This window comes from Lepisosteus platostomus, chromosome 2 (assembly GCF_059453375.1).
Source record: "Lepisosteus platostomus isolate fLepPlt1 chromosome 2, fLepPlt1.hap1, whole genome shotgun sequence".
NCBI classification, from domain to species: Eukaryota; Metazoa; Chordata; class Actinopteri; order Semionotiformes; family Lepisosteidae; genus Lepisosteus; species Lepisosteus platostomus.
The window spans coordinates 28,804,806-28,815,383 of record NC_142612.1 but is presented as its reverse complement, the minus strand read 5'-3'; the positions used below and the strand labels follow the sequence as shown (position 1 = coordinate 28,815,383).

At 38.3% G+C, this 10,578-nt stretch overlaps 1 protein-coding gene across 2 annotated transcripts; it reads left to right on the top strand.

Annotated features, from left to right (window-relative positions):
* Positions 1–4,415: 4,415 nt before the first annotated feature.
* Positions 4,416–8,938, top strand: LOC148676167 (2-oxoglutarate receptor 1-like). Of its 2 annotated transcripts, none has more exons than XM_088603870.1 (2): positions 4,416–4,503; positions 6,820–8,938. In XM_088603870.1, the coding sequence occupies exon 2, from the start codon at positions 6,842–6,844 to the stop codon at positions 7,838–7,840; it is 999 nt and encodes a 332-aa protein (XP_088459996.1). In that variant the 5' UTR covers positions 4,416–4,503; positions 6,820–6,841; the 3' UTR covers positions 7,841–8,938. The 2 variants fall into 2 exon arrangements, with proteins under 2 accessions (XP_088459996.1, XP_088459988.1); XM_088603862.1 differs by lacking the exon at positions 4,416–4,503 and adding an exon at positions 5,096–6,673.
* The last annotated feature ends 1,640 nt before the right edge of the window (positions 8,939–10,578 follow it).

Sequence of the window (10,578 nt, the reverse complement as noted above, 5' to 3'; positions counted from 1 at the left end):
AATAAAATATTTGACCTGACAAGGCTTTGCACATGACAAATGACATCAGATCAAAACCTAGGTTCTCTCAATTAAACTTTCTCTGGGACCCTGGTCCCATCACCTGTGTTGTTGAACTGTTTTTCATATGAAGGTGAACTCTCATCTTACTATGAATTGAATAGTTTCCAGTACTGAATTTCACTTACACATTATCAATGCTTTGATCAAACTACTTCTGCTTTGGATTTCCATGAAACCATGAAACTAAATAGCAAATGCACCATAACAAAATAGAACATAAAAAGATGTTAATTTTGTTTTCAGTATGAAATCCAGGCCAGTCTATTTATCTAACAATATAAGCACTGTTTTCCCACACTGATTCTTCAATATAAAATTGAACCCACACATAGCACTTAAGCATTCAACATTAGTATTAGAAAAGTCACATTCTGATTATTGCACTATTGCAGATTCTATGGAGTTATACTGAAGTATTTTCTGTACAGTATAATTATAGAAACTGTGTTTCTAGTGTTGTGACTGAAAATCCACTCTTGACAAGATGGATGCTAAAATGGACTAGACAATTTGAAGGGGCAGGTGAAGGAAAATGTACCTAATTAGCATTCCATGCCTTGCTGACTGAGCCCAGGATTGCTCTGTTTGGTTACACTGCAACACCCATTGATCAGGGGCATGAGGTGGAGAGAGGATATCGTCGTGTGATTAAAAACTCTTAATAGACTAAAATGTGTGATTTAAAAAAAAATGTAAGCATACCATTACTTATAAAAACTGAGACTTAATAAGGCACAATTGGATGTTGACATTATTAAATAAAGGCAATCTTTGTATGCTTGATGTTCACAGTAGTTCATTGTCATTTACGTTTTCATTTATTCTACTCTTTAATGACATTTCCTGACAGTAGAGTTGTCACCTTGTAACATAATGTTGAAAGCTAAGGTAGGGTCTGGTCAGTGCTAGGATGGGGGAACAAAGACAGAATGACAGAACTCCCAGAAACCACAGCGATATTCTCAATTAAAAATAATGAAAATAATACAATGAATCGGGCACACATTCTCTCTTAGCCAAAATAAATATTTAATACTTGTCCAGGTTTTGGCAAACAAGCCCTCATCAGGACAAATATGTTTGGCATGGTAAAGATCTTATATAAATGAGATAGGATATCTCATACCTCTGGCATTCCACATGAAAGGAAGCCTCCACTTTTTGGAAGATTAATTATTAGCTAAATAGAACCATCTGGCCATAAATACAATTAGCAATTTAAATCCCTGTATCAAAAGACCAAGTAATGACACATCAATACATTTTAAAAATTTTCTCTCTTCACTTCTCCTGAGGAGGCTCTTTCACTTGTTGTGCAGCTTAATTGTGAAATGTGAGAGACAGCTAAAAGCTCAAATAAGGGAGCAACATATAACGATGCCATTTCTGTCACACATGTCATTGGGTAATCATGCACAACCCAAGGAATATGCACATGGTATTGGTTCCATATTGGTTCCTTGGCAGCAGGATATTGTCACAAATTAGATTGTTACAAGTTTAGCTATTACGTTACTTCACAGCATTTGGATGGTGTAGGTGTTCATGATATTATTTGAAGATATACTCCTCATTTTTGATATTTTGATTTGGATCTCTTTTCAATAAAGTAGTCTTGAAAACCAACAAAGCAAAACAGAACATAAAAAGCACATAGAACCTTCATAAACAGTTGCAAAACAAACAGATTAACAGTAATGTCAAAACATTACAGATAACAGTATTGTTTTACTTGTGCACACATAATATTGTTATATTAGTTTTCTTTAAGTAGTTGGAGGATTTTTGGGACACTAAGTGGTTGATGTATACCTCTAATGTTCTGGATGCTGAGAATAACACTGATATTAGTGCTTGTCTTATCTTGATTAGCTGCTCTGGAATCAGTTCACCAAAGAGAGATCAGTAAAGGAATGCCTTAACACTGCCAGGACCAAAGAACTGAACCTTTATGATTCTGAACAGAGAAAGGCTTCAAGGGAACTGCATCAAGTTTTCAAAGTCCTCAAAGGCAATGACAGAGTCACAAGTGGAAACCATGTGGAAGTGCATTATAAACCGAGAACAAAAGACATTTATTTGCAAGTGGTTGTGGGAGTATGGAACAAGTTACCCAGCCAAGCCAGTCAAGTCAATACCCTGGTTTCCTTCAAATAATAGCTGGATAAGATCCTTGGACCAATTAGATATTAACATCAAAAGAGCTAAATGGGTTGAATTAAGCACAAGAGCTAGATGGGCTTTCTCTCATTTGCAAACGTTCTTATTTTTTATAAAAATGATTGAATAAGTAGATGATTGAGTAATGATTGAATAAGAAGATCCTTTCTATTCACATAGTTCTCACACAGGTACGTAGATAATTTATCATGTACCCTGTATAGGTTTTTACTGCAGAAGTTTAAATTTGCAGTGACATTTTTAACAATTGCAGTAAATCCCAGGACAATCTTCTTCTTCAGTTTAATGTATTTAGCAGACTGCTTTATCCAGAATGACATACAAAACATCAATAAAATATTTTTTCCTGTGTGAAACAGTATGACATGTTCAGGAACAATAAGATCAGAGAAGATGAAAAATAGGACCAGAACAAGCTGAAAGATCAAGTGTTTGTCTACCCCCTAAATGCAATTAGGAAACATTGAACGTCACAGGGAGCAGAAGAGCTTTAGACATTAAGCTGTCCTCTCAAGTCAAATACAAAAGAAATGTAATCCCAGTATTGACCATCCTATCAAGGTTTCAATGATTTTATTTGTATTATAGCTTAAAATAACTCAGGGTATGTAGGCAAACTGAAAAAGGCTCTCCAGGGTTACATGCATAGATGATATATGTAGGGAATGCTTTTTTTTGCTTAATGTACTGTAAAAGTATTAAAGATGAAGGTGGGTTACCTGTCTTCATAAACATCAAGACAAATTGAAGGATTTTTTGCAAATGTGTCCAAGCTTGGATTATTAAAACTATTGGATTTTTTTGCCTAAGCTAAAAACTAAAGAAATTAAACCTTTATTTACACTTGCATAGTCGGATAAAGGCACTTAGTGAAGGATTCATTCACATCTCTCAAAAGTATTTATCACGCAAACTACGGGGAATGCATTAAGTGGCAAGCAGTTTAGAAACTCTACCAAAAAGTCGAAACCGAAGACTCACACACATCCAAGAACATTATTCAAATTTTTGCCAGTCAGATTACTGCAGTGGGAATGCTCCAGTCTAGAAGGTCTAACGCCAGCTGTCATGGTGAGTTTAGGTAGTGCTGATACACTGAGTGACTGTGGATGAATGCTGGCATTTGAAATCTGTGACATCAGAGTGAAACCTTGCTCTGCTAGGAATGTGCTGTTGCTTTTGTCATGTGCATTACACTGTTTTTGTCATGTGCTTTACACTTTTCCTTTAATTGTAAATCAATATTTACGCTCACTAGACAGGGCCCCACTGCTGTGAAACAATTTCTTCAGAATTGGCTAGTTGCCTTTGTATAAAATAAGAAAAGAGAGTGGCCGAGTTTTTTATCACTCCAGTGTAACGAACAGTTCTTTCCGGACCCTATGCGGACAACACAGTCCGACGGAGTGGGGGAACACTAGGGAAACGTCATGCAGGAAAACAGGGCTGAAGACAGGGGGGCGTGTCCAAGGTGCGCTGGTGCACGGGGGAGGTGTGGCCGAGGCGAACAATCCCAAAGAATAATCCATAGAGTATCCAAAACACGAAGGTAAGTCCAAAACCAGGAGATCCATCAGAACTCGGAATTAAAACCACGAAGGGCGGGTCGGAACCGGCGGACGGGGAACAGGAACGGGAACGGAGGTTAAAACCTTAACGGGACCAGGCGCTTCCTGGTCCCGGACTCGCACGATATGGAAATCAGATGCAGAGCCCGGAAGAGCGTCAGCGCCTGGCTTTTAAGGTGGGCAGGGAATAGGGCGCAGGTGCATGGAATAAAGTCTAGAGTGATAGGGCTGGAGCACCCTTAAGGAGGGGGAACTAATATCGTGACATCCAGTGTGCGGTATACTGCGATGCAGATGGGTAGTACCGAAAACCACAAATCTTTAAATGTATTATGATTATCTGTTGTAACTGTGTTTTATCCTATCTATTGCAAAACAGCAGCTGATTAATGTAGATTGTTTACAATGGTTTGGTGCCTTGGACTGCATTTTGCTAGTACATCTATTAAGAACATATTGTGCACTTGCAATGCCAACCTGAGTAGGGTTGCAACTTGAGTAAAGTGCTTATACAGTAGCTGAAGTCTCCAAACTTTACTTATTGTAATTAAGCCTTTAAACGTTTCCCCTTGACAGAGAGAATAACCTAACAGACTGTGTGGGTGTGTCACAGACACAATAAAAGTGGCATACATTACTGATAAACCAGGAAACACGGTGACAGACATAGGAGCAGCTCCCTGACACTTCTGTGAGTATCACTGGCATTGTTTTATGTAACCAGCTGTTTTAAAATGGTACAGCTTTTTTACATTTACAGTTACATTTAGAGTACATCTAGTTTCACAAGTATCAAGTATCAGTATCAGAAAGAGAGGAGAAGAAACAACAGCAACAGAAAAAGGAGTCAATTTAAGACATTTAATTCATGATTCATAAGAATATGGTAAAACTGGGTATCTTAAAACATGAGCAATATTGTAAAAACCGTGAAATTACAAAAAAAAGTTCGTCATTTTATTATCATGCTCAGTTATCATCTAAGTTACTCAAACTATTATTTCTCATTACTTATTCATTTAGCCAGGAACATTATCCAAAGTTACTTTTAAGGGTTTAATGTAGAATGATACATTATAAAATGATGGGAAAATCATAGGAATGCAAAATGTTTCTTTGGGCAATAATATAATAAAGTAATTAGCACAGTGCAAAAGAATAGTTTGCATTTTGCAGGATACAATGTAGATAAGGCACAATTATTCAAATGTTCAAATACAGTATAATAGACTGTTTTCGTAAAGTAGTCTTAACGATAATTGCAGAATAGTGTGGTAGTGATTTGTGGTCTCACTTTACTACACTTTAAAAGCATGGAGTAGATTAACAACAATGAAAGATAACAAAAGATAACAAAATATTTTAAATAAAAGGTTTTGAAACCAAGAGCATTGTTAGGGAATGTGCTTTTGCACATCCCTTTTGCACAGCTTGTAAATTAATGTGATTTACATGCTTAGCAGGTGAGCTTTGAAGAAGTGCTACAGGGAGGGAAAACACTGAAGTCCTGATTCCCACCAGCAGCTCAGTCCACCACACAGGGAGAAAGGAAGAAAAAGTCAAGGCACAGTTGGGGAATGAGGCAAAGGGAAAACCAACTGTCTAGCACTCTAGGGTGAGTCAGGAGGTGTCAGAGACTAGAGGCTTTAGGGAGCAGCAGCAAAAGCATGGTGAAAAAAGAAACATTAGATGCGAGCAGGAACAGTTTGCTAATTAAGGGACTGAATTACAGGCAGGATTAGTATTAGAGAAAAGAGACAAAAGGAGGCATTAGGTGTGCAAAACAGTTTTTTTATATAATGGATACATTTCCCAGATCTTTCATTTACAGTTTAAACAATTAATAAGATGGTTTTCAAAATCTTTTCTCCAGAGTAAGGCTTTACTCTGTTTATTGTCAGAAGTGAGAATGGTACTGTAGATGTTTTTTTCTACTTCACTTGGTTTATGTAACTCATGGTAAAACAAGGTGAAAAGTGTTAGAGAAGTGTGTCACTGGAGCTATCCAGCTCCTGCTCTTTGTATTTAGCCACTTTTCAATTGTTCTTGCATGCTCCACTTTTAGAGAATCAAACTAAGAATCATTAAAATGCTTCTGCAAAAATTGGCCCTGGTGTGCCTTTGTGTCGATGTGTGCCCTGTAATAATAATAATAATAATAATAATAATAATAATAATAATAATAATAATAATAATAATAATAATAATGTTATTATTGTTAACAACGTGCACCAGTATACACACCACGCATTCAGCTATTAGTGTGGAGGAGAAAAGAGTAATGAAGCCAGTTGATGGATGATGTTGATCTGGAGGCTTAGATTGATGAGGGAGAGGGGGAGAAATTGAGCAGGAAACTGGGGCTTCAGTGCGTTTCCAGTTGTGAGTTGCAAGGTGATATACTGTAGCTTCTGGCAAGCTCTCATATCTTCCCCATATTTGCAGGAGTTTTCATGTGCTCCACTCTCCTCCTTGGATACATGCTATATAGCATTGTGGTAACTTCTAAATTCTAAATTTCCACTTTCTCCAATGCCCTGGAATGGTCAGAGTAGTCACATACCTCTCGGTCCCATCTTGCAGTGACCCTCACCAGGATATCTGGCTTTATGATAATAAATGGGTTAAGAAACCCATTTGGGTACTGTAGCACATGGGCATAGTGCTTAGTGTTACTGCCTCATAGCTGCAAAGACTTGTTCCATTCCAGCTCCTGGGGGCACCTGTCTTTGTGTCTGCACGTTTGCTGTACTGTATGTTTTTATGGTTTCTTGCAGGGTGCTTTGGCTTCCACCCAATGCAAAGAGAGGTGAAGCTTGGTTGGCTAATATCAATTGTAAAGAAGTCTTCATCTTTGGCAGGTTTGCTTCCAGTACTAACAATGTGGTTTTATTGATATTGATATAAAATATAGTTGGCTACATGGCCTCTCTTTCACTTGTGGTCTTTCTGGTGATTAAAATAAAATCTACAATCCTCTTTTTTGCATCTTTGCATTTATCCTCAGACTTCCCGGACTCTTTCAGAAGATGGGACAAATCTACTCTGAAGAAGTATACATCACTCCTCCAAATTGCACCAATATTGACACGCTCATGAAGCGATATTATCTCCCAGTAATGTACAGCATCATATTTATTGTAGGCCTGGTAGGCAATATAATCTCCATCACGATATATGTGTTTAAGATGAGGCCATGGAAGAGCAGTAGTATCATTATGCTAAATTTAGCAATTTCTGACCTCCTGTATGTGTTGAGCTTGCCTTCTTTTATTTACTACTATATCAACCAAGACTCCTGGACAATGGGGGAGTTCATGTGTAAGCTTTCAAGGTTTGTTTTCCACTTCAATCTGTATGGCAGCATCCTGTTCCTCACGTGCCTAAGCATCTTCCGCTTCATTGTAGTGGTCCATCCCCTCCGCGTAGGTCAAGTGCAGAAGAGGAAGTGGGGCGTCCTGGCCTGCGTCATTGTGTGGGTGATTACAGCTGCGGAACTCACCCCCACGCTGTTAATGGTGAATTTAATCGAAGTGAATCACACTATGCAGTGCTTGGACTTTGCGAGCAACCACAGGGAGACTGTCTGGCGGTACGGCTTATTTCTCACCATCTTGGGTTACCTCATCCCCTTGGTGATCGTCTGCACATGTTACTGTAGGATTGTCCAAGCTCTGGGAAAGGGACCTCACGTGCAAAGTGCTTGTCGCGTGAAAGCCCGGAAACTCATCGTGGTCATCTTGCTGGTTTTCATCTTGTGCTATCTGCCCTTTCACATCCTTAGAATCCTGCGTGTGGACACAAGGAGACCGGAGGTGGACTGCGTTACTATGAGGCGTGTTCATGCTGCCTACATTATCACAAGGCCCATTACGGGACTGAATACGTTTTTTAATCTAGGCTTATACACACTGGCTGGAGACCAATTTCAGCAAGCTTTCCTCAGTCTTTTCAGAAGTCAACAAAGGTTTTTCATGCATGCCATCAATGTTGCAGTGATTGAAAAACTCCCTAAACCTTCTTTGTGACGTATGTTTGCTCTTTAATATCTAGTTCTTCAGCTGCTAATGATCAATTACGTTTCCAAACAGTCCTATTATATTCCAAAACCTTTACATACATATTCATAAATATCTTAAAGCAAGGTGTGTAGAAACCTGTGGTACTTTAACTGATGCACAACAAATTGAGAATGTCCTTGGAAAGGTAATTGTCACAATTGTAGTCCCTCCCCCTTAAGGGTGCTCTGGCTCTTTCACTTCTGACTTGATTTTGTGCACCTGCCCCCTGTTCCAGCCCACCTTAAAAGCCAGACACTCACTCTGTTCCAGCCTTTGCATTGGTTCCTGTACCAGGCGAGTCCAGGACCTGTAGCGCCTGGTCCCGTTCTCCCCCTTTTCCCTTCAACCCTCCACCGGATCCCGCTCTGGTTTTTAATCTCGTCTGTCTTTGTCTCGGATGGACCGCCCGGCTCTGGACACACAACACTGTGTTTTTTATTATCCATGTCCTGAAATATAAATAATGACTTAAATAACTAAGCATATCTCGCTATAGAAGTAATACAGTATAATCAAGAAGAGGAAACACCATATTTTTCACTCAGTGCATCTAACAGGAGGTTTACAGGAACTGATGATTAAATGATTAATTCTCAAATTCCTGACAACAGGCATTCAAGGAAATACCTGAATTTTGATTAATCACTAGTTAAAGGATAGAAAACACAGAACACAGACATGAATACAGTGCTCAATATGTGTAGATGCAATTAGTACAGTAATACAGAGATCTACAATATATTAGGACCACTGCTCATTTCATTTTTTATCAATGAACTACATTCTGGTGTAGTTAGTAAACTATTCAAGAGTAGTTTGTTCACAGTTAAAAGATGTTATAAAGTAAAAAGCAATAAAACAGCACATACTGTAGAATGTCAGGATATGTTGGTAGAAATATTGAATTTAAATCAAGGGATGTTATACTAAAAGGAAGTTAAGTTAAAATTGCACAAAGCACTACTGAAACATCATCTAAAATATTGTAAATAATTGTGGTCACCACAATGCATAATAGATATCACTGTTTTGTTTCTGCCTGGAATAAAGAAACTGGCCGAGTAATTCTCTTGCTCCATGGTACCTGATTTGCATACTTTATTTACTTTTTGGAAGAGTTTTTCTCAAGAGGATGTTCCTACTATCGTTAATTTATTTGGCTGATGCTTTTATCCAAAAGTGATTGACACTTACTGTATACTGCATTTTTCTGGGGGAATCTGAGTGCAATACCACAGCAAATGCCCTTAGCCAAATACCCTGTGCAATGTCACATTTGCACCTATACATTTCCAGTCACATATTCTTTACAAGTAATGTCCAAAACCTGAAAGTTTGATAATCAAGTTTGTTTTAATATGCAACAGTCGTGTTCTGGACATGTTGCAGGCAGGAAAATTTGAATATGAGGTTTCCAGGGCATTTAGGGTCTGTCAGTTTCCCAGCAGTGCCCAGTGGCAGAATCGTCAGGCTCAAACAGAGCGCCTGAGGGATCTTTTCTGCACAGTTGCACAAAGAAACATAACTGCATGCCACCCAATATTTCTTTTCCCTCAGTGGTTGCGTGTCTGAAATTTTTGAACATATTAACCAAACATAAAAGGTAAAAAAATGCCCTGAACCAGACAATAGTTATGTATATGATCGCTCCAAATTCAGTGAATGTGATATTTAAGCATTCAAGCCTAAGGCTTTTTCTTACAGTAGTCAAGTACAGAACCTGAAACCAGGCTATCCCCCAGTGCCTGAGATGAAATACGTTCTTTTCCGACTGCACCAGTAACTTGACATCTTGGCACTCAAATTCCCAGAGGTTTCCTCCCTTCTCATCTTGACGTAATTCTGATGCATCAGTTTCATGTCCAGACACATCAGCTGTATTCTGTGATTTAATGCTATTGTTGCATGTTATTAAATAAAATTAACTTAATTAATAGATGCTCCTTCAACATGGTATAAAAGTGTTAGAAATCTGTAGAATTTTAATGTTATTTCAGTTTTTTTGTATGTTCTTATTAATGCTGTGGCCATTTATCACGTAAGCTGTCATTTACTATTCAAATTACTCCATGAAAAAAAAGAGAGATTTAAAACCATAACCTGTGTAAGAAGATTGTTTTAAGGCAGGATATATCACACAATGTTTTGGCAACAAACATTTAAAGACATTTAAACATTTAAAAAGTAAGCTTTTGTGTCCTACATTATCTTGGATTTAGTTTGGGAAGAGTTTTTATGAGGTATTATTTACTGGAAGAATGTTGTTACCACACTAAATAAGCTGAAGAAGAACAGAGAAGTGATAGACACATATACAAATCGCTGAATATGGAAGATATAATATAGAAATTTTGCCCAGGCACAATGGTTAGCAACACTGCAACACTTGGGCCCTGGGTTCAGTCCCGGACCTGGGATGCTCTTTACATGGAGTTTGTATACAGTACATGTGTTCATGTGGGTTTTCTCCGTGTGCTCCAGTTCCCTCCCACATTTTATACTTACACTGGCTAATTGTGGAAAAAATTGGCCCTGAGGTAAGTGTGTTTTTTGTGTCTGTGTTAATGCCCTGCAATGGACTAGTTTCCCATTGAATGGGAATTTTGCCTTGCGCCCATTGCTTGCCAGGATTCCCCGCGACCCTGTATTGAATAAAATGGTTTGGATAACCACTGTGCCAATGTGCCACCCTAATTTCATTATAC

Bases quoted from the DNA above. Each gene is read 5' to 3' on its own strand.
- LOC148676167 (XM_088603862.1), top strand. From the start codon at position 6,576: ATGGTTTCTTGCAGGGTGCTTTGGCTTCCACCCAATGCAAAGAGAGGT. The intron at 6,674-6,819 runs GTTTGCTTCCAG...ATTTATCCTCAG, and splicing joins GAAGTCTTCATCTTTGGCAG to ACTTCCCGGACTCTTTCAGA.